The following is a 25,400-nucleotide window of genomic DNA, read 5'->3' as shown; positions in this document are numbered from 1 at the left end:
ATGATACTTCTCTTACAGCTGTCTTACCTTTCAGCTCTGCAAGCAGTGCTTCAAGTAAATCATGCTCTTCCTTCAAGTCTAATTTAAGAAAATGCATATGCGTTCTCAGGAAGCTTAATACAGATCTATCTACATTTAAAAAACCACTACAAGCAAACAACAAGAAACACAGAAAATGTCACTTCTGAAACAATAGAAAACGTCTAAGAGCTGACAATTGGGCAATTTTTTTAGTGCTTATGCAAGAAAGGCAGAAAACATTTCAGAGCAACCTTAACAAGGAAAACTCATGTGAGTGAATAGTCCTCAGACAGAGTAAAGGATTGTTAGGAGAAAGTGTAGATCCTTCATGCGAGACAAAGAACAAGGTTGGTTGCAGATAGAAAAAGTGTGTGACACAAAAATTACAAAATAATGCACTTAATGAAATCACTTAATGAAAGTAGTAGATTATACTTGAATGGAGAATAAGGAAAGAGATAACATAATAAAACTAAGCAAAAGGGCCAAATGTTGTCTGACAATAATCAGAGCAGACACTGTCCTTCCATGCACTTCAACCTCCTGGTTTTTTCAGAGGAGATTCTGGAGATCCAAATACAGATGGATAACTGCTGAGCTAATTATCCTAGTGTTCCACATTGGAAACCAGGTTTTTTTTAAGGACTGAATCTCATGTAAGATTTGAACAGCAAGTATGTTCTTATTGTAAGAGGCATCACTAAACTAACCAAGACCATTTAACTGCTCCTAGTTTAAGTTCCATATATTCAGTATTAGAGCACATATAGTCAGACTTACTGTACATGCAAATGACTATGCAGAAGGCTGACTGCTCAGCTGTCTACAAAATTTCTGCAGCCACATGCACAATCAAGACTAATTGCATGCCCATTTTTATGTAGTTGAGTGATTTGGAACTAGTGAGGTTTTTTTCTCCAAGCAAAGCTCAGACCACTCAAGAAGACCTTTGATCAACCGAATAGAAATGTTCTTTTCCCCTTTTGCTGCAGCCTGCTAATAGTGATCACAAGTGGTTTTAAAAAATGAAAATATGAAACTTGATGCAGTTTATGCTTCTTCAGTGACTAATAATGCTCAAAATCATTTGCTTCACTTTTGAATCTCATTTCTCAAGGTCACTGAAGTAATTTAGGCATCTACATGCTTCATTTCAAGTGACAAACACTCTTTCTGCATCTGAACAGGAATTTTAAGCAAACATATCACTTCAAAAGAAATTTTAAACAAAAATTTAAAATGTCAGTTCAAAGTCTGGCTCAAGAAACCGTGTGGGGAAAACAGGAGAGTATAATGAAAAATGCATATAAATCTGTACACTTCAGATACATGATGCAGGATATCTTACAGACAAGTTCAGGGTTCTGTCTTGGACACTCTCCTATAGAAACCTGAGCAATGCAAGTAATTGTCCATAGACGTGCTCCACTCCAGAGCAAATACAATGACATTTCAAATTAGCATACTCCCAAACTATCCATGGCAACTTATTTGAGTCTCTAACGACTTCTTGCAGAAAGGAACTTGGGTGCTGCAGGGCTGAGTGTCACTGTGCCATGTCCCAGTCCCCTGGTGGGACTTGCAGAGTTTCAGACCAGCTCTGTATGCAAGATGTAGCATTATTAACCTCAGTGAAGCCAAACAGGAACACAAGAAACTCTGAAGAGCAAAGTGTCACAATCCTGCTCACATCTACAATTCAACCATTTTTCTCTCCTTCACTATGCAGAGGCACCTCCTTTGTTTCAGGACTCATCCTCTAGAACAGAGCTGTTATGTCCTGTTTGTGGTGGACTTGGTAACTGCTACAGCTTTCCTGACAGTTCTGTCACTCATTTATTTCCCTTTTGTTTTCTTGTTTTGCAAGAGGGAAGCCAAAAAGGAAGAGATAATCACAACTCCCAGGGTCGATGGCTAAGTCACCCTTAGTGGGGAAGTGGGGAGATGTGGACTGAACTCCTGATGCACTATATATTTCAGACAAAAAACTAGCAAAATATTTAGTGGAACTAGGACCAACTTAAGAAACATGAGCTCAGTGCTGACATTTTACTTCCAGAATTTTATATCTAATTTAGCTATACAAGCATGTAGTTATAGATAGAAATCATATGATGCAATGAGCATTATACTGAAGGGCAATCAAATAAGAGTAAGCTAATTTCCAGACCGAGCACTTCAGTCTTGTCTTAGTACAGCAGTATCAAAAGCAGTAGGTACGAAATCTGAGTGGCACAATATCCAATGGAAAAGCAGTCTTTTGAATGCTTTAGTGAGTATCAGGCCAAATGCTCTGAGAGTTACAAAGTGGTCAAAAACTGAGCCTTAAAGTCATTTGCTGTATAATTGGCTATTTATTATTTCTAAGTGTTGGACTAAATTCCTCTCAGTTGCATGGGCTCAAAAACTTGTAGACAAAGAAGGAACACTCTGGGAGTGTCCTGGTGCATATAAGGTCAAAGTTTGTCCTAACACTCCGGGTGTTCTATCAGTGGTCTTATTTTCTTTATTCATTAGCTGCAAAGAACTGTTTTTATTTATTTATACTTACTGTGTATCAGTTTACACCAAAATGTATATAAACCTAAGCTCACTGTCATGTCTTGCATTATCTTAATTTGTGTGAGCTATTAAGCTAGACTGCTATACAGCCTTAATGGCATTAGAATATCAGCAATAACCCCTACATCTATATGCTAAAAGTTCAGGCCTTGACCTTTAAGGCAAGATAAACAGATATCCATTTTCATTTAGAAAAGCCAACAAACATTCTGCTTTGACTAAAACACATGACTGACCTTCTCTTCTGACTTTATTAAATAGCTAAATCCTATGAAAGTTCAGGTTATTTTAAAATGCCAAATCAGCAATAAATATTAAGAAATCATAATTACAGAAGCACATACTACAGGGTTATTCTAGATTGTCATCCTATATCATAAAGCTTATGCAATATATAAAAATACAGCTGTAATAAAGAAGGTCTGTCTGTACTGAAAAAGTCAATTCTCATATACTACATCCATTATCAGAATGTACAGGTTAAATGAAAACTGAATTTCAAGATGACACCTTGCATGCCTTAATACACTCCACAATGATATTTTAAAGTAATGATGCTAACTGGTGAAACAACTACTGCCTGTCAACTACAAATAAGAACATTTGTTAAATATCTATAAGGCCGGTATTATTAAAACATCATTCCTTAGAAATAAGGACTAAATCAATCAACATCCCTGAACTGAACTGATAATTGCAACAAAATACTTGGGGCATCCTTAAGCATATTGTTGCTCCATATGTATGTTCTCAGAGTGATCAAATGTGAGTCAAAATAGGAGGCCATGTTCTTTCTGCAGTGAATATTAGCAAATGAAAGACAGCAATGATAAAACAGCTTCTTTCTTTATGCACATTTTTCTTTATTTTTGCCATGCATAAAACACAGTTTCTACCTTTATCTATAACCTGAGCTAGGTGCCATTCCACCATAAGCAGTATTTTCAAATAAGCTGACTGTTAGAAACAAACACCCCTTTAAACTTCTGAAATATATTCTAAATATATTTCGAAGTTCTTACTACTGTAAGTGCCATCAAACTCCTAAGATTTTGAAGTATCTTAGAGATCACTTTTCATCAATAGGTAGCATTTTTTACTCCAAACCCACCTAAGATATTAGAGCCAGCAAGAATAAATTACAATATAGCATTGGGAGGAGTATTTCTGACTCAGTATCCAGTGCAAGATGACCAAATATAACATCATATCACAGTCAAAAATCTGTAACACACCAAAATTATCTTCTTGCGTCTTATGAGGAGCTATAACACCATATTTGCTTCACACAAAAATACTGTGGTCCCAAATTATATATTTATTTGTTGGTGCTTTTTAAATAATATGAAATATTTATTTCCACATCTGGCTGAGACTTCTTTTGTGTACTGCCCAAGTAATATTTCTGAAGACTTCCACAGACACAAAAAAGCCAGGTAAAAATCACTGTAGTGACTGAGAGCATATTTATAAGCACACTGATTCCTTACTCAACTTGGAATAACAGCAAGTTTTTCCAAGTAGGCTGATCTGAGCTGATGGCCTAGAGAAATTCTTGAAGGAGCATCAACAACAGAAGCAAACTGTCAACTCAACCTTATGTCATCCAAGTTTGTAGAGCTTAAAATTCAGCAACCAGAAAGAAGCAATCTGGTGGTTCATGCGAAGTTCATAGAAAGGAAAGTATAATGATAATGTGACAAGTAGCCTGGTACCTGTGAAACTGTAAAATCTCTACCATTCAACACACTGTCTTCAATGTCTTTCAATAAAAAGACTGCTTAATAAATATTATTAACATTAAGCACATATAGTTTCTTAAGGGGAATGTACCCCAAGTTCAGAGAATACTGTCATATGGGTAAACTTTCTGCTGTGTAATGTAAACACTATTCTTGTTGCTGGAGACCAAATTACAGCTAATCTTAAATATGCTCATTTGAATACCATGAAGCTTACAGAATGTATAATCCTTTAAAAAAATCATTTCCCAGGAGCTAAGAATACTGGCATCTAAATGTCATTTTATTATACTTCAAACTATCTTAAAGGCATCTACACAGTAACTACAAAAAAATACCAAATTTTCTCACATCATAAAAATTTCATGGATGAATCAATCTACACATCTATATGTGCACATATAACACAGATGTTGAGATAAGCACACACTACTTCAAATAGTGTCTCTCACCCCCATTCAAATTATATTAGCAAAAGGGTTAAGACAGGAAGTATCACATTACATCTCAACCAAAGGTTTTAACATCACAGTGGAAAAAAATGAAAGCTTTAGCGGGAAATTAGAATGTCCAATTTACCAACTGCATCCAAAACACCCTTAAAATCTAAATGCAAAACTCAATTTGAAAAGTCATAACTCTGAAGTAGACAACATGGGCCATTTTAGCTTAGTTGTTATATTAAATAATTCACCACTCCCTGGGTCTTTGCTAACAGAATTTGAGGCATTTACTGCACTATTTTTATTAGCTGAAATAGCGTTAAAGCACTCCTCAAAATGGCCTTTTGCAAGCATGCTGCACATGCTGAACACAGGGTGGGTCTCCTGGGCCTGCTCTCAGGGACAACTCAGTGCCTTGGCTTCAAAAACCAACCCGTTGCATCCCCCGTGCTCCTGCCAGCCCTCCTGCCCAGGCCGGTGGCACACACACCCCCTACACGCACATCTCCTGCTGGATGAGGAGCACACTGATGCCTTACCTTTCCTTAGCTGTATACTGAGCCTCTTCCCTATCTTTTTGGTGTTATAGCCACTGTTGGCAGTGGAGGTGAGAACCTTCTGAGGTGATGGAACCAGGCCTGAGGGTGGTTTCCCTGATGAGTTCACACTATGAGGTAGCTGTGAGTAGGAGTCTGTCTGATCAGAGTGGTTCCCCGCTCTAGACATTCTTTGTAAGGTGTGAAGTCCAGAATTGTTAATACTTTTCCCATCAGCATACTGGGAGTCGGGGCTGAAGCGGCTGGAGTAGTACATGTTCTCACTCTGGGACAACTGTTCGTACTGCTCTTTATTCGCCGCAGGGACCACGTGGAACCAAATGAACGGCGTACGCATGGCTTGGCGAAACATATGCTGTGCTCTAGGTTTTAAAACGAACAGAAAATTAGCAAATTAGGACTGGCAGACCACGAGACATTATAAGCATAATTACTGATGTTAATTAAGCAACACGAGCTGACAGACACATTGCACTCAAGCATAAACCATAAAACTTGAAGCTGTTTGCCAGCCTATTCGGTCTGCTTTTCGCTAAGGTTTACTGCTTTAGGGCAACACTATGGTTAAACATGCTTAACAACTAATGTAGCAAATACTGGATTCAGAAAAGCAAACATTTGAACCACAGTCTTGAAATGCAGACAGTTCTACAGCAGAACTGCAGTGTCCTTTTGTTTTGAACCTTGATAATTGCAATAATTGTGATAACTGCTACCGCAGTGACAACAGAATTATTAGAAAGAAAATTACTAATTATAAAAAGACTATGTATTCCATAATTTTCTGATTATATGCAGCCTTGCAACCAGTCTGGCTTACACTTCCAGTTTTTTCAGCCAGTAGTCTATCAGAATACAACATTAAGAAAGAGGAAAAAAATGCTCAATGCTGTACAGACAGACACTGGGCTCAAGGTCACAATCCAAAGTATACAAAGTCAACAAAGTCTCTTCACAGACTTTACAAACTGTGAACCTTAGAACAAGCAGAGAAAAGCAGCTTTCAACCATATGGTACAGGGTTATGTTTCAATTCATTAGAATTAGGTTAGAGTCAGAAATTAAAACCACATTTAAAATATATATTAAGTATAAGACGATCATAAGAAATTATATTTGGCCCTCAACATGTTACAGATTTCAGAACAATATTATCATCCATGAATTCATTCATTACCTGCATACTTCTATTTTTGTCTTTTTCTTACCTGAGTGAGAACTACAATCTAATTTCCATATTACAAGTCTGATTTATTTCAAGATTCTACCAGGTACCGACAACCACTAAGAAAATATCTATCTCTCAAACTTCTCCAGAAAATTTTTGCATATACAACACCTTTAGTTCTCAGACAATCAAAAAACACATATTTTTAAAATGTAAAAAATAAAGTCCTCAAGTTGTCTGTTTATATCGAACATGGTGCCTTGCAGGTATAAGAGCAAAAGTCATACAGGAATTTCAGGAAAAACCCATTACCAATATAAGAAGAAAAAAAAATCTATAATGTACAAAAACAATCAAATGAGAATTACATATACTCCAATGACAATAAATATCCTGGTTTTTTTGGGTTTTTTTTTTTTAGTCTGGCCACTAATGTCCCTAAGTTATTAGAAAGACAAGCTTAGAGGTTGTTTACTTACCTTCCCCATTTTTTTCCATGGTGTAGTGTTAAAGATCAAATAATGCAATGTAGCATGTGGTAAGAACACTTACTGCTCAAATCTCCTGTTCCGCAGGTCTCCATCATTAATCCTGACAATACAATCATTCTCACGGAAAAGGTTTTCTTGTTCAGCTTTTCCACCCTTCTCCAATCGCTTCACCAGCAGCCCCAGGGTTCTGGAACATTAGGATTACAAATTATTACTATCTGAATAATTTGCAACATAGAAAATCCTATTGATTTAATATTTTTTCATGGTCACTACAGAAACTATATTATAAACCATCTTTATCTTGAAGCAGGACAGCACAGTTTTAAATAACTTCCAGAATTACCTGATTTATTATCCCTTTTCCATAAAACAAAAAGCCTAGGTGAACAAATATGTCAAAAGTCAGAATGAACAGGCTGTGGGATGACAGCACATCCATTCTTGAAAAAGGCCAAGATTTCTGTGTATTAAAAACTCCAAGAACCATTGTACATGTGAGAAAAGACATCTTTTCTACTAGTTAACTAAAGCTGAATAGGTTCCACTTAAAATTTGAATTTCTGAATTGTCAAGAATGCCACAGCCTTCACTACTTCATCTGTGAAAGTGGGGTCATCTCATGTAATAAGCAGCCTGTAACGAGGGGATGGATAGAGAATTCTATAATTTCATGTGAACCAAATGCTTCTATTTTTAAATCTTAACATTTTTTAATAAAATAAAAAAGAAATTAAAAATTTTAATGCTTTTTTTTAAATTCAAAATCTTAAATTAATTGACTGAAGACAATTTCCATTTGATAGTCTCTGTGCAATGACTCAGTCCCCTCTGTTTCATGCTTACAGTATCATCTTAAGGCCATTTTTAGAGAGAAAGGGTAAACAAATATTCAACCTGAAATTATGAACAAGCATCCTGAAGAATGGACTTCTGAGGTACTGGCAGGACAGTATGAAAAAGTCAGTGATGTTTCTATACCTGAACTCTCTACCCAAAGGAAAACTCAATCTTCAGGATTGCATTGACACTGCACTTGATTTCTTTTTGTTTAAAGAAGCTATACAGTGAAATCCCACAGGATGTATCAGTGGGTCAAACTCACATCATCCAAGTCAACAGCATTACGTTTTTCAGAATCCATTTCAAGGCACGGCATGAAAAATACTTGGTCCAAATCAGCAGGAATTGCAAGACCACACATGTCTTTTAAGCAAAAACCTTTCAGTGATCAAGCACTTCCATTCACACATAATACCTCAAAGTAAATGAGCAGTCAGTGGTGCATAAAAGGATTCCGCATGTGCTCAAAAGTTACCTACATACTTGAGCACTTCATCAAACGGGTCAGAAAAGCAAAATTAACTTATTTCTTCCACTTTAAATTACTCATTTACCAATTTACCGCCATCATAAATAAATACATTTTTTTTACAGAACAGTAATACATTTTCTCCTACAAGACAGATGAAGGAGTAGGAGAAATGATCCTAGTGGTATTTCCATTTTGGAACCACCTAGAGACTTTAAGATATAATGTTGAAAGGATCTAAACATGTAAACAGACTGTGAGAAGAAAAACAACATAAAGCATTCTGACAACACAAATCATCAAATGAGGCTTGAGTCAGACATTTGCATGACAAAAAAATCTACAAGTCCACAACAGTGGCACACTAACCTAATGACCATATTGTGCTTCATTTATTTTATTACAATTTTCTGATCATTTTTAGGTTCTGTAGTCACAGGAAGTAAAACAAAACAAAATCTAAAATATTGATTCAATCTCTTTTTTCTTTCTGTTCACTAAAAAAAGTGTTGAAGGCAATCTCAGATTTTTAAGACTGATATATGATTATAAAGCAATTACAGATGGTTTATAGTCGCATGAAGACCCAAACAGTTATATTAACAGCAAATGGAAAAATACTTGTATGGCTTCACTACATTATTTTTATCAGAATTATAGTTTTGACACATAGAAAACGTGTTAGAAAACAAGTTTGTGACTTCTTCACTTTTGAGTTGATGAATTTCTTTTTGAGAAGATTGTCTTTGAGCCACAAAGTGAAGTTACTAAAGAGCATAACTAAATGGGGAAGAGATAGGCAAAACAAATAAAGAATAGGGAATGCTACATTTAAGAGAAAACCAACAAAATACTTGAGCAGGAAAGGAAGGAGTTGTGTCTACTCTTCCTTTTCTTTCTCTTGATGCCTGACAGCTCTTTGATGCTGGTGTACTCCTCTGCAATGTCCAAAGACAATCCAGAATTTGGATGTGCATGCAATGCTTGCACAAGAGCATACACAGTAACAACATGTGTTTGGTTTATATGGTTAAATATAAAAAATAACAAAATATCAAAACAATATCTACATAAAGTACAGCAATCTAAGTTAGTGCAATGACAATACATGATACAAAATAATGTGGTTATTTCATCCCAATGTCTCCATGTACTTATGATTACAAAATAAATGCTCTCTCAATAGTTTTGACATAGCATTTTTCTTGAAATTTTCCTTTCTACTGTCTTACATTCTGAATCTATATCAAATTATTAATGCAAGATGCACCTTTATGCATGGTTTGACATTTCTCAAATTTATTCCACCTAGGCTCTAAAATCTGTAAAACAACTACTATTCCTAACTAATAGTAGAATAATGTAACAGATAAATAAACTACCAGTCAAAATTGTAAATAATCTCATTAAACAAAGGCTACAAGTTCTGCTAATGTAAGACTGCTCATCTCTAACACAGCATATGGTGCTCATGAGGATTTTGCTTTTTAACAAATGTTAGAGCTAGGTTAACCAAGGCATATAAAGCTAAAGTCACTGAGAGTAAATTCAAGGCTGGGTGAACAGACTGAGTTGAACCTGAAACCAGGCTCTTCACATTGTCTTTCAATTTATTTAATTTTTTATATAAACACATGGCAAAAACGATCCCTTGAAAGACAATTCCAGAAACAATTTCCCAAATGAAGGTTTGCATAGCAGAGAAAACTAGAACTACAGAAAATGTCTGTTCTTCAAAAATTAATGAAAGCCTACCAATTTCCTATAGTACTTCTTCAGTATATTATGGTTAGATGTAAGAATGCAACTCTAAAAAAAACCTTTATGGGAATTCATGTTTGTTGTTGCAAAAACTGGAGGTAAACAGAATAGACCTGATATTGCAAATATGCAGTAACCTAAAAACAAATTAGATTTTTTTCCCCTGCCATATGCCACCATCATTAATCCTGCAAAGTGAAGCTCTACTACAACTTCAATATTATGTTCCCTACATTAGGAAGATATAAATTTTGAAAGCATCTAAACTCATATGGTATGAAGTACCAAAGTCAGTATATACACTTTCTTAAAACACAACCATGTAGCATACAACTGTATTGGTATATTTGAATTTGCTTAATTTTGTCCAGTTAAAGTAAGTCAATGCAGTTTCTAATATCAATTTTTCCATGAAAAATCCTTTAAACTCCAGCTTTCTCAAGAATGAGATTAAGTATCACATAAACCTTCACAAAACACTCTGCAAGTCTAAAATCCTGTTGAAACAATAATTACAAATAAATTTGGTACCTGTGATGCTTTAGACTAACATTAGCTGAGACAGAAACAGAAGGGAAACTGCCAAAGCACAGAGCTCAACCTTTGTATTTGTTTTAAATACCTAACTGGGAATGTAAGCAGCTGAGATTATATTAGCATTTGCACCACTGTATTTCTGCAAGGTTCATTAATTATACTATTAAAATAAACTCAGCTACATGTGTTAACATTTCACTTCTCAGTATAAATTACAACCGATGATAAAACTAGAAATAAGCAGTGAATTTTTTATTGACATCTAAATTGCCTGACTTGGTTGGGGTAGTTTGTGAAATGCAAACTCTCCACGTGCCATCCAGATGTATGGAAATGATGATAATTTATCTTAATAAAAGCTGACAGTGTAAGTAAAAATAAAAACTGACATTGAGCATCTAGAATATGATTTGGCCATCATGGACCATTGTATGTACACATTGAAGTTATTTATCTATTTACCTGCAAGCTAACTGTAGTGTAATCAAATCAGACAGAACAGAAAATAGCCAATTTAAATGTTTATGTAAAGTCACTAACATGAAAAGGCAAAAAACTAGATTAAGGTACAAAAATAAGGATTGATTGAAAAGCTGATGTGCAGTGGTTTCATGCTATGAAAGATCTCTGAAAAGTTCTACAAGAACATAAACACAGTGTAAAATTCCTAGATTCAGAGGTCAGAGTAGGCAAATTTGCTTGTTTGTTCAGGTTAAATTATTGCAGCTACTCAATGCTAAATTGCACATATATTCCTTTACCCAATATTGCCATCACAGCACTGCTGTGGAGGCATTTAAATTTCAGGCCTGAAGTCCAGAACCAATTCCCAATCTTTGGTAACCACTCCTCAGCTTTTTAGCTTGAGTAATACTTCAAATTATGCTTATAAAACTTCTTAAAGGCTGAGATCAGACAGTTTGAATTCAGATACAAGAGTGAGGGAATGGTACATTCACTCCACAGAGAATTTCTTCCCCATACATATGTTCTTGAAAGCCATGGCTACCTTTGAGACTTAAAAGGCTGGAAATGCAGGAGAGGAATAAATGGAGAGGCAGACAGCACGGACCTCCTACTTGATCAAAGAGAGTATCAGACATCATTAGAGAAGCACATTGAAGGCAATATTATGGACTCTCACTATAGACAATGGCCATTAGATACTACTTTAGTTTTCTTTGTACCTTGAGTGCAAGACTAAAATTTTTACAGTGACACATGAGGTGAATTTATAAACTCTAGAAAATGAAGAATAGAAAAAGTATAAAAAAAGTTCAATTTTCTAGATTTCTTGTAAGGGTAACTGGGTTTGTGTATGCCTAAATGCCTACCTTCATTTGCGGTTTTTCTTTCTTTTTAACAAAAACTGTTGAATTTGTCTTTTAAACTGACAAAAATTCTCTTTTTTTTCCTTCTCTTTGAGACTTACTAATATATTAAGACATTTAGGATATATAACAAAAACGTTTCTAGCTGCAGGTTTTAGATGTAAATCATTTAGTTAATCATGGATTTTGTGGCAAACTTCAACAGGAAGAAAAGCTGGCAGAGGTGTGCATACCTGTCTGTATCAAAGTAACTTGTCTGATACTTATTGTTGGATGTTCATTGTGGGGTTTTCAGAAAAATATCCAAATCCTTTTCCATTCTGCTTTACTAAGTAGACTATGGGACTCTAACTTCCATATCATTATTCACAGAGATTTCTGATGTTATCTCATATATTCCTTGTGTCAATTCAATCTCTTTCCAAAGACAGACATGGCAGGATTTCAGAAGAGGAGTTAGGGTATGGAGCTTGAGAAGAGTTCAAAAGTAGAAGAGGCCATATAATGGTAAATTATGATATAATTACTGCTGAGCTTGCAGAGAACTTGGTGCATCCCCACTTAAACATCAACATAACATCCCACATCATCCAGGCTGCTCAAATGAGATTCTTAAGGGGCTATTTGCTCCTGTCTCTGAGAACTTAACAAGAAGAAAGGATTGGTAGTATGGCAATTTTGCACAAAGCTAGAATTTTCTTTCCTTCCATATTTTTCTCATTAATTTTCTCTTTTTCTACTCTTATCTGAACACTTTGCCACTTGCCTTCTCTCCCTCCTTCATTCTACTTTCATTTTCATGCCTCCTTTTCTGCCCAGCACTGCATCGATGCCATTGTAAAAATGTGCCAGCCGGTTTGCAAACAAAACTTTTATCCTTAAAAAATGCACAACCATAAGGTGATGAATATGTATACCCTCCTCCCTTCTGATAAGGTGAACAAAATCTCTTAACAAAATCATATGATCAAACAGGCCAATAAAAGACTGATATATTTCTAGAGGCAAAACCAGAAGGATAACAAGGAAACATATACATAGAATAACATTTCACCATGTCTTTAAAAATCAATAGCACTTTTCCAAGAGAAATTCAGGGTTTTTTCATTTAAAAAGCCTCAGTTTTACTGGGAACAGAAATAATTTGTAGCATCTATATAGATGAGGCAGAGACCTTTACAGATTTTATTCAAGATCAAAAGCCAATACTTAAAAGATTCTTATTCTAAACCCACAAAAGACTATAAAAAAGTCAAATATTTTCTCAATAGAAGTAATGAGCAGAGTTATGGTGCATAATTTTTAGAGTTTTGGAGTGTTTCCTTAGGGAGGGATTTTCTGGTGTGAATTTTCTGGTTGAAGAAGGCTCCTGCTTATTGTATAGAGAGAAAAAAAGGTGAATTGCACAATATGCTTTTACAGTTTTTCAAGTTATTGATTTAATAACCACTGCCTATTGAGTAACATTTTCAACAGCTAAAGAATGGAACTACAAGAAAAATAACTGAAAACACAGCATAATTGGAATTGAACACCAAGTTGGCTTTCCTGTAGTAAAACTTTATCATATAATTTTGCATGATATAGTTAAATTTCTTTTTTAAAAAATTACGTATTTTATTTCTGTGTTTATGGCTTTTTTCTTTAACATGGTCTCATTATGTATGAACAGTTTAAGCTTTGCCTTAGACTTGACAACCACATTAATAGGCTGGAAGCTAATTTTATTTGAGTTAAAATTCATATTCAAAATGTCAAAATATATATTTTAACATCAGTTTTATTAAACAACTACTTAGTAAGCAGTTGACATTCTTGTCTTTTCCTTGGCCTTCACACTGTCAAAATCCCAGATAACTGTATGAACATTTCAACCATTTCTAACTCTATCGGATTTACTTCTGAGTTATGTTTGAAGTACTGTTCACTCATGCCCTTTCCATCCCTACACTGAATTTACTGAATTTCAGATTATGAAGAGGAGAATTCCCCACTCCACAGAAAGCTGCTCTTAATACTTGTAGTCTCCAGACAAAGTAGCTTTAAAGTAAAAAAAAAAAATTACATTTTCTCATAATAATGTCAGTATGACTATGAAAGCATTGGGTTTTAAGTAACAACTGCAAATAAAGCTCTTATACTGCATTTTAAACCCCTTGAAGATATTTAGTATAGAAGGAAAAATACCTAAAATACCCTAGTACTTCTGAAAACAGCATATTAATATTTGAGATATATAACTCTATAGCAAGTTAGTTTTGTTATTTTGTTAGTTTTTAATTCTAAAACTGAAATTGCTACTGGGACAACAGACATAAGAACGTAACACCCCTTTTCATGTTCAAAGATTACTTTTAAGATATATACATTTGTTCTCCTTGTCATTAAAGAGTGAAAATACAGTGTGTACTTAGAATACGCAACACAAAAATAAAATTTGCATATATTGATGAAAAAGTATCATTTTTTCAAAGTACTTAAAAGTTTCAAATCTACCACTAATTAATACAAAAGTTTAGCTTTTCTTCCTGAGATTATCTTCATGACCCTAAACACGAAAATTCTACATTAGCAAAGTAAGAATTACAGATTGTTTATTAATACATTCATAATGTGTTAATAATAATAATGCATAAATAATGTATTGGTAATTATTATTTATTAATTAATAATTAATAGTCCACCTTGTATTTTTTTATGTTAACGACTTTCTTTACACCTTTTTTGTTGTTTTGAGGGGGTTTTGGGGGGGTTTTATTTGTTTTGGGTTTTTCTTTGTTTTTGTTTTTTGTAAACAATCAAACTTCAGGAGTTTGAGCCTGCAAAAGAGGTTCACTTTCCCCCAAAACAGAATGCTTCAGCTGGTTTTGCTACTTCATTTTAACCCCAACAGATGGGACAACATGAAGTTTTGAATGCGTGGCAATTGTTTCCTCCCCTATTCTTAACAAGCAGAAGCACAGAACGCTTCTGGTTTACACTCCTGCTGTTATTTGGGAACTTGTAGCTGTAAACAGTCAGCAAGGATATGTTGCACAAATATCCACCCGAATTAGGGCAGGGGTTTATAAATTTTAGGAGTCCAAAAGCAAATGTCTTTATCCTTCAATTTCCCCCGAGATTACAACTCCCAATTCTAACTCCTAAGCAGAGACTTTAAACTATAGAGTCCATTGCAAGCAGGGTCACTAAACTTGCATTTCTTCCTTTCTTAATCAGTGAGACTGCCTCTTGAAAAACAGACAATATTGTACAGAGGGCAAAGGCACACAATACCAAAATTAACATAACCGAGATAAAGCACAGCAAATTACAATGCAAATAAAATCCTACACGATACGTTACCTTCCGCCTCGGGCACTGAAAGGCACTACATGGATTCCCAAAGGCCCGCCGTCATTGGAGACTTCTACGAGCTTTACCATATCACTGTGAGACAATGACGAATGAGGGAATATGAACATGTACCGTGAAGGAACCAAAAAACCCCACACAAACATACACAGAAAAACAAAACCATTCCAGAAACCAAGCCATGGTGATGAAAGCATAGTTGAATACTACGTACCTGAAGATTAATCTGATGGCATGAAAGGAGATCAATCATCAAAAATAGTTCAATTAAGAGAACCGAGAGAAATCAAAGAATTCTTTTTTAAATTTAACTGAATACAAAAAAATAGGTCTCATCATCATCACTGCATGCATATTGCTTTATTTCTTTCTTACTCTGAAGTTAAACTGAACATTGAGCAGAAATACCTTAAATGCCACACACAATTTTTCCTCAGAAACCCAAAAGCTCATCATAGCACTAGCATTCTTTACTTTTTTATCTTACAGCCAATACTACATTTTAACATTAGCTTTCCCATAACTACCTCATAATCAAATGAGAATTATTAAATTTTTAATTGGCTAAATCCTTCCAGTTTTAAAACACATTAATCTGTTTTATTGTAATTCCGTGTATTTTTACTGGAAGATTCCTGCATCTCCTTATTAAGCAAAGTTTCCAAAGTAAGATTTAACTGTAGCATTCAAAACCAACCAGACGTCCCCTGAAGCAACCATGCATCTAGTTTTCAATTATAACTTTTGCTGTAGTGAGGAAAAAAGCAGAAGAAGAAAATACAGGTTCAGAAAGAGACATGTAAAAATTGTAGAAATAGATTTAGACCAAATCTATTAATGCATTTGAAACATGCCCACATCTGGAAAGGTGGAATATAGCCCATGAACCATAAAGAGCTATAAATACACAAATGAGAAAATAATACGCCAAGGCCAAACCTCTCAGTAAAACTGGAAGTGAGAGATCTGAACAGAAGCCACAATCTAAATTTGTGGCTTATGCCTCTCTCTGGTATTACATACTTTTTCCATATTTCCTGGCACTAGATATATATACACACAGATCATTGAAAAGCTTGTTCCTCATAAGAACACAAATAAAATTTAATCTTGAAATGGAGCAAAGAGTAAGACAAATGCCCTGTGATAGCAGTAAAAGATTTTCTACTTCCTTCAATAAGCTCTTGATCATATGGTGGCCCATCATGAAAGCTTGCAGTTCTTAATCTGCAATTTGAGAATAACCAGACCACATGGTTGGGAAGTCAACACAAATGCTGGGTTACAGTTTCTTTTACATTTCTCCTACCTTTAATCTTTCTAATATATTTTTAAGATGGCCTTTATATTTGATGTATGCCCCAATTGGTGTCTGAATTTTACCTTGATTTTTAAATAACATGAATGGAAGGTCTCTATCCTTATTGTCACTGTTAGCTCAAGAAAGCAGTGGAACAACCGGAGAGCTGAGACTTCAGCCAAAAACGTCTTATTCTTCAGACATGGACCAATGTTTTAAGACTGAGATCAATACAGCATTTCACAGTGTTCCATGTGCACTTTCTGTATAGGCTGACTTCATTTCCTTCTCACTGTATGTTAAGGCTAAGTTTTCATTGACTAGTGTGCAAAGCAGCTCACAGGGCTCAAGCAACTGCTCCAACCTCCAAAAGGAACTCCATAAGACAGTGTTTCCTATTGCTAGGCCTGTGATTCTCTGTGATCAACTTTTTACTGACTTAGCTATTAGCTTAGAAGAAAATTAAGGGCTAAGAAACACAACAAGTGACAATCTGTGTGATGCACCTGGAAAATAAAATTATTTTCCAACTAGCTTGTTCTAGTGCTAGAGTCCATAATTTTTCATTTGTTCAAATGCACATTTAACATCTCAGCGCTCATTTTTCTTACACTTTTTCTTTATTCAAAAAAAATCTACCCCAAATTCAAATGTTAAAATCTGTAAAGCAGAAAACAAGTGGAAATGATCGCTTCCTAAGAGAGATTCCTTCAATCTGGCTTCCTGATTTTCTCAGAAGTTTGGGCCAACTGCTTCAAACAAACATGCAAAGAAGTAAGAGATCAAAACAAAACATAAATGAAGCAGCATATGATGAGAAGTCAATAAGTTACTTAAAAGCAACACCAGGAAGCATTACATTTGACAGAAGTTCTGCAAATTCTATTTAGGAAACAGCATTTGGAATTTACAATGTAACAGATTTTGTAAGTGGAACCAAGTAAAATGCATTTTTCTACTGCCTAACAGATGTGACCATGATCTTTATCTAACATTAAAATCCTCTGTCCCTAATTCATAATTTAATTCAAAAATAACAGAAGCAGAAGATTTAATTTTATTTAAAATTTAACTTAATAAATTTAAAATATTTAATCTAAGGCTAGAAGGGATATTTTTTCATTAATTCCATAACAAGGTATGGATCAGTTGCTTTCAATGAAATGCAAAAGGTCAAGTTTGCTGTATCTTTTGATGACATAAAATATCATTGAGTGATTGTATTTTTAAATTAGGTGGAGCTAACAAAACACCAGTTTTCATCCATTCTTGAAGTACGAGGTTTTTGACCACAAACTTTTGACTCCAATATATCTTCCTAGAGACTGTGAACTAGTGACTGGAATTAAGATTTTCCCTTTTGAAATTCTTGCCTGTTGATCTGCTTGTACTAGCACTGACCCTATTCCTTCTGTCAAGTTTTCAACATTCCATCAAATAAGCATCTTTTTTGAGGCAGTAGCATCAGCTACTTATAAATGTCAAGTTTCCAATGCTCATCTTTAACATAAGCTTTTTAAAGTGTTTAAAATCTGTTTTAAAGAGGTCCGTTGTTTAAAACCAAAATGACACATGGCCTAAAAAAGATTGCCCCATTTTCTTAAGAGCAGTATCACTCATATTATTCTGAGTACTTCACTAGTCTGTGTTCAATCTTAAGACTTGTTAAAACAATATGTTCTGCCAGTAACTTACTCCAGGGAAAAATTGCTAGCATTCTCCAAACCAGTGTCTGCATGTCCAACAGGCTCAACTCTGCTGTTGTCCTCCTCTGTTCGATCTTCATCCTAGATATTAAAAAATATATAAGTTATTTAAACCTACATTTAACTTTATTAACTCATTTTAGTAATGATGTTTATCATTCTCAGATTTTTGGGGTTACCACATGTGCACTGGAAATGTTGTGCTTCCATAACTACAAAAATCTTTCCTCTTCTGTCTGAAACTGTTCTAAATTGATTTGTCACTTTATGCATTTTCGCAATGATATTTATAGTTTGGCCAATGTTATATCATAATTTTACCACAGTTATAAAACTTCTGTGCTACAGAAGCTATCTCAGTCAGCATTTTTTTACAAGGTTGACGACCAAAAGCACAAAATCAGCTGATGGTCAGCAGTGTTTGGTGAAACTCCTCCCAGGATCTCCCTGGGCAGGTTACTGGGAGCTTGACTGAACACACAAGGCAGATCACTGAGGCTCATTTGCAAAGACTTAAAACCAGTATAAGAAAATGCAGCTTCTGTAACTCCATGAAGTACCAAGAGCTTTTTAAACATTTTATCATGGCCTTTATTAATAGCTTGCCAGAGAAGGCTGCCAGCAAATAGCTACGTGAGGATCTAATGCTAACCAATTGATTTTTAGTTTCACTTTCCAAAAAGTACATAGAATTTTTGCCAAATATATAATTTCAATGTCAAAGTTGTGAATGCTGTACTTCCAAATGCAGACCAGGGTAATTCAAGGACTTCCAGTAAGAAGATCTAAACCCGTTCTTATACATATGTTAATTATTGGAAGCTTATACTTTTAAATACCCATGTAATCAAAAAGAAAATATTAGAGTGTGAACAGCAGGTTTCAGACTCTAGAGCTAGAGCCATCAGGTCAGTGAAATAATACATGATAGGTTATGAGTTTAGCACACAGAGACAACTTATATAAGTTTATAAGACAACTTATAGAAGTATTGAAAGGATGTTAAAGGCAGGCAGACACAGTTGGTAATGTCCAATTGAGACTTTCACAGGGAATCAGCAAAAGCAGGAGGCTGGATGCATCAGGCTTCCACGGGCTATGGATCTGCCTTGTGCCTCCTGGAAAGCAGCACGCTCTGTGAGCCTACTTGGAAGATGGATGATCCTGTGTCTCAAAAGGTGTTAATGTGCACCTCCTTGTCATCTCTCTCTCTGATAAGCACAAGGTAAATAATATATTTCAAAGGTTAACCAGCATCTTGAACCTGCCTAGAATTGTGTATCTACTTATATCAGTTAAAGTTCTATATGCACCACTGCATAAAGTTTAAAATTAAATAAATATTCAAATATCCATGCCAATTCTAAGGTCACATGCAAAAAAAGTTTATAAAGGAAAATCAGTACATTTGGAATTGTTTCATATTGAAAAGAGGCATTCCACATCTTGTTTCATACATCATCTTGCAAATCACTGTTGCCATGGGTTTCCTGGTTTGACGTTAGGGACACTTGGTTGTAGAAAACTATGTATTTTTATTGCACTGAAGCTATCAGTAGCCTGAAGAGAACGCTTCATCAGAGTTGCAGATGAAACCAAATTTTGAATATCACATGACAAAAGATTATCACAGATGAACATGACATTCTTAATATTAAGGTTTTTGGCAATGTGTGGTTTTTCCAGGCAAACATGCAAGTGCATATATATTTATTAATATATTTTTTAAATGTACATATATATATATATATATATATATATATACACACACACACGGAAGAAGAGATTGAAATAATATCCTATTTGTAGATGTCTCTGCCAAAAAATAAATGTCTGGCTTTATGCTGTGTCATTTTAGCAGACATCTATATATGTGCAATGTAAGCATCATTCATTTAGTAACACTTGGATCCTATACACCACATTTTAGTCCCAAAGTTTTTCTTTTGACTACTTTAAGTCTGCAAACAAAGCTTCTCTTGCCCCACTCAGTGTTTGCAGCAGTCCTTTGCACTTGCTCTTGACAGACCTGCCTTCAATGCCCTCCTAGGACACAGCTCCTGTGCAATGCTTGAGCTAAATCCTTATACAAACCCTTCATTCCACCCTTCCCAGCCCTGAGAGTATCTTTGCTCTCGTTTCCACCAGACCTAAGCCTCTCCACTTGTTGGACATTCTGTTTCCTTTCTTTCTGTCCCACCTGATGGTCCAGAGGTTTTTCCTGCCATGGAGAGGAGCATTCCTGTGCCTGACTTTGAGAGCAGCCAGTCAAAGAAAACAGCCAATTCATCTGCCTCCTGCCTCCATGCACCTTTCATTATTGGGGTATAACAAATCAGAAACTGCAGATCAAAAGCTACACAAAACAGATGCTATCTGGCACCATCACATCTACATTTTGTGCCTTTTGTTTCAAGAATCATAAACACGGCAAGTTTTGGAACCACACTGACTGTCAGTTATCCAAGCAATTAAGAAACAGCAGCTTCACACGCCTCTGTCTGGCTTTTCCTGGACAGCAGACAGATCAGAAACATGCATGTGCCAATAAATAGGTGCTTAGAGGAGGAATCATAATCCTAATGAAAGTACTACTGCCATGATCAACAGATGTATGATGTACCCTTTTAAAAATCTTTAATATGACAGTAATCAGACTCTCTTTTCTTCTAAAAATAACACAGATTTTGATTTATGTTGAAGTGAACAGAGAGAAAAATTGGACACCTGCAGAGGGATCTGAGTTAAAATTCTGATTTACTATGAAAAATAACTAACTAGCTGTGAAAATTTTTGCATCAAGCAATTATTTCTTTATTTGGAAAGCAGTTTTCTTCTGAAAGGCAAATTTGACCTGGATGAGGTAAACAAGGAAAAGGACATTTAACAGAGCAAGAAATGGAAGTGGTTTCTGTGAACCCACATACTGCAGATATTTCTCAGAAATAACTGATTTGAGCAAGCTCCCAAAAGTGTAAGGCTTTTTTTTCTCTATATAAAACCACTGATACCTGCTATATCGAAAGATACAGCTTTTAATGTACAGCTACACAGACAAAATGTGTTTTTTTCCAAAATTGAAGTAAGAGTAATTAAAAGATCCTTTCGTCTTTACAGCACAGAGGAAAATTTAAAGCATCTCTTCCAACGTACTTCTCCATATCTTGATGTGCTCAGTGTACAACTTCCCACTGTTTGAAAACTAAAAAGAAATCATTATTTTTCTAAGTTCTGTAATAAAATTAATGATGCAAAAACTGAAAAATTATCTTGACTGCTCAAAATGGACTATTAGAGCTAAAAGTTCTACCTATAAAAAGGTCCATTTCACAGTTCACCTGCACAGTGTTAATGAAATACATATCAAAAGTTGCAAACTGGGTTTTTATTTTTGAAGACAGCCTCTCTATCACCACTCAGGATTACAAAATCTGCAGAGTTAAGGAATGTCAGCAGTGTTCTTGCCAACAGAACCGTATCCAATATATAAGAACCCAAACAGTTCTTTGAATTACACTTTCTCAGAAAATTTCTGAATGAAATCTGCCTAGAGTAATTTCCTAAGCTCAAAACCAGCCATGCTTTCCCTGTCATACTGGAAATTTTAATGTCTATTACCAAAATATGAGCTCCTGCTTCCAATTAATGCACATTAATGCACAATTTCATCTTCAAAGAAGCACTTTCCCACTCATCTCTGCTGTTCGATACACTTCTCATGAACTCCCTAAAACAGAAGTAGAACTTCACATTCCCTTGTCTTTTGACAATTTTCTAAAGAAAACTCAATAGCAATCACAGAGTCTAAATATTAAATTTCTACATGTTTCATTTTTGCCTTTATTTCTAGGTGCCTGCTCTGAGAAAGTGAGACAGACCCAATAGGAAATGGGCTTGGAAGGCCTGTAATGGTTATGTAAATCTATCTTCTCTAAACACTTAACCCCATCGCTCAAAATCAACAGCAACACCTCCATTCTACCAATAACTGGGGGGGGAAAAAAAACATGGAAGTAAAGGTGCTTCACTTGGGTGGCTTGGTTGGGTTTTTTTTTGGTTCAGGGGTATATAACAACTAATTCATTATTGTCCATATTTTAGTGATAATGCCTGTATAAAAGAGTTTAAACTCTGCTTTCAAATTACTTTACCATTCCTTGGCATTCCTTGACTCTGCTCCACTGACCACCAGTACACCTATAATGTAAACAGCAACTGTTTTGTGCATTGAATCATTTCAGCTGGAAGAATCCTCTACGACCAGCAAGTCCAACCATTAACCCAGCACTGCCAGCCTGAAGGAGAGGTGCTTCAAGATTAAAGAACTGATTGTGGAAACAGATAGAGATACACTGAAATGCATCTGCACAAGGGCAGGACAGAAAGCTCTGTCTGGGCCTCCTTTATAGTTTTGTACATTTTCCCAACTCCTTAAGAAGCTGGCAAGATGAACCATAATGATTAGGAAAGCACTGATATGTCACTATTGCTGTAGTAATCATCTTTACAAAGTAACTTTTGTAAGTAATTTTTCTTTGGAATTAGGAATTGCTTTTATCACACTCATCCAAAGGAAATATGATGTCAATACTGTTTGCATATTTTAAAATGATGAAAGAACAACTTGCATGGACATAAAGCTGTTTACCTGCTGAGCTGGCAGTATGCAAGAAGCCAGACTTTTCTGGAAGTCTTGCTATGCCCAGACTTCAATGAAATTAAAAGCAAAGAGAGAGGGGGTTTTTTTGGCATTTCGAAGTTCCTCCTACTTCCTCCTTCAAGAATGTGACCGATTTCAACCTCAGATATTATTGAGCTGATGTAATGCTGATAAGTTGTGATAACATTATTTCTGTATCTTGTTTTAATACCATATATGAGTATGGTATTCAGTCAGCTCAGTTCCTCAGTAGAGGCTGTGTGGCCTGAGAACTGGCTGGAGACAGCACTGCCTCAAGTGAGCATCACAGTGAGATTCACTTCCCCAGGGAGCATCCGATACTGGGTTGTTTGTTTTCTACCTTTTTTTTTTACTTCAGCACAGTGAGTGCAAGTCCAGTAAATAACAAACTGAAAGGCTCCAACACCCAACAGGTGCTTTAGATTTTACTGCAGAAAAGGACAGATTATCAATAATGACAAGCTCCTGTCAATATTTTTTTTCCCTCAGCCAAGACACAAATAAAATAAAGCTTGTGCTATTAAAATATGCCCTTCCCTTCATATTTCCCATTTCAGTCTCTTGCACTTCTCTGTAATGATTATGGAAGAACAGACATACTCACTATTAGTCTCCTGGCAGCTGTGCTTCATAAATGTTTGTTTGGTTCTTGCAGCATAAAGTAGGTTCTCTCTCTCTGTATGATCACACTTGATGGGAAACAGCTCCTAAGGGACCTATTTTCCTGTGTCTTAACTAGCACAAATACACCAGCATCAGGCTTTTGTGCTAATGTTCTCACTTTTTGATTAACCGGCCAGATCTCCAGAGAATGGCAATTTTCAATCAAATCTGAAGAGCAGTTACAAAGACAACATGGGGAAAACCCAAAAAATATTGAATATGAAAAATACGCTATGTTCCCTCTTGAACATACATCTATATGCACAAATAATTAAGTTAGAGTTTTGTGTAATTCACAACAGCCCTGCACTTGGTGCACTGCTATTATCAGCAATCCAGGGACAGAGAAACCTTACATTAAATCATCATCCATTTAAACACAAAAAAAAAAAGCATGCAAGAAATTATTTAATCTTATGTGTATATATATACACATATATATATATGTAAGTTAATATTCTCTTTACATCTCAATAATCCCTATGTTACTCACTTCCTTCTGCAAGATGGTCACCCTGCAATTGGAAATGACAATATTCACATAGTTTTTATATGCCTCACTACTCTAAAATGAAATTTGCCTTGCTCAGTCAAATAGATATCATATAGACATAGAGGACTGCAGAATGGAAGGGATTTCTCAGGTCTCTGATGAATATCAAATTCATTCCCTGCTATCACAGGCAATCATCTCTTATTTCCCATTTATTAAACTGATCAAGCTGAGCCTTAAGCCCGGTTGGCTTCACGATAGCACTATTTCTGTTTTGAAGTGCCTTAAAAGGAAATGTTTTCACAGATTTAGAGAGAGATGAATTTGATTTCCTATTGTCCAAAAAGGAGAACACGAGAGAGCAGTGAATATAATTTGATACAACCTTCCTTTGGCCAACGTATGTGACAATTCATTAGATTTTGAATAACTAGCATTTTTTAATTCATAATGGCTTCTTAAAACATGTGTTAAAAACCTGGCAATGTGAATAACAGCTGGACAAGTCCTGTGGTACCCCAGTTATTTTACAGTGTGTATCAACCCAGAGCTTCCCCAAGACAGTGGTCTTTAGGGGCTCAACTACCTGTGATGCATCACTGAAATGTCACACATATATTCTGTAATGATTTGGTGGCACATACCTCTATCAAACAGCAAGTCAGGCTGGTGGCAGGAGCACAATCCTGCTTGTTCATGTAGCAGAGTTTCCATTAAAAAAGATTTTAACTAACTGCAGCACTATCTAGTAAATTTACAGTAGGCACTGCAGACAGCACCGAAAAAGTAAGAGAGCCTTTTAGGAGCTTCAGCAGGTTTAGAAGGTTTTTCCTGCTAGTGAATTTAACCCGAGACATTTTGCTGCTTCTGCTTCTTCACAGTAAAGAAAATCTTGGGTATGTCCTTACAGTGGTAGCTTATCAACAAACAGCAAGAAATGCATTGAAAGTCAAAAGGTTTTTTTGTTGTTGATTGAATGTGCTTCTTAATTCATGCATCTGAATAGTCTCTGCCTACCAGCAGAGAAAAGAATATTGAGGAAAAGGGAAAAAATTATTAACCAAAGATTGCAAACACACATGCCACTTGGCAACCCCATGCAAGGAAAAGAGCACCAAATGGGATCTGAAAGAAAATAGCCAATTAGTAATGTCTAAAGCACCACCAATTCCCAAACATTTTACAATGTGCATTGTAATTTTATTTCACAGACTGTATTTGCTGTTTGACTGAAAACTACAGGGTTTGTTTTCCCCAGACTGAGGTCATCCCAGTCTG

General features: G+C 35.5%; 1 protein-coding gene across 16 annotated transcripts in view; it reads right to left on the bottom strand.

The window, feature by feature from the left end:
* Positions 1-25,400, bottom strand: part of PARD3 (par-3 family cell polarity regulator) — a 395,821-nt gene that overhangs the window by 197,383 nt on the left and 173,038 nt on the right. For 9 of the 16 annotated variants that reach the window (XM_033520531.1, XM_033520564.1, XM_033520532.1 and 6 more), the window contains 4 exons: positions 18,275-18,366; positions 15,271-15,354; positions 7,046-7,171; positions 5,308-5,687 (listed from right to left, as the gene is read on the bottom strand). In XM_033520531.1, the coding sequence (XP_033376422.1) occupies positions 5,308-5,687; positions 7,046-7,171; positions 15,271-15,354; positions 18,275-18,366 (682 nt within the window). Of the gene's footprint in view, positions 1-5,307; positions 5,688-7,045; positions 7,172-15,270; positions 15,355-15,493; positions 15,506-18,274; positions 18,367-25,400 lie in introns of all 16 variants that reach the window. The other 7 variants (XM_033520528.1, XM_033520545.1, XM_033520530.1 and 4 more) reach the window with 2 other exon arrangements.

Source organism: Parus major, chromosome 2 (assembly GCF_001522545.3).
Source record: "Parus major isolate Abel chromosome 2, Parus_major1.1, whole genome shotgun sequence".
NCBI lineage: Eukaryota > Metazoa > Chordata > Aves > Passeriformes > Paridae > Parus > Parus major.
This window is presented reverse-complemented; position numbering and strand designations above follow the sequence as displayed.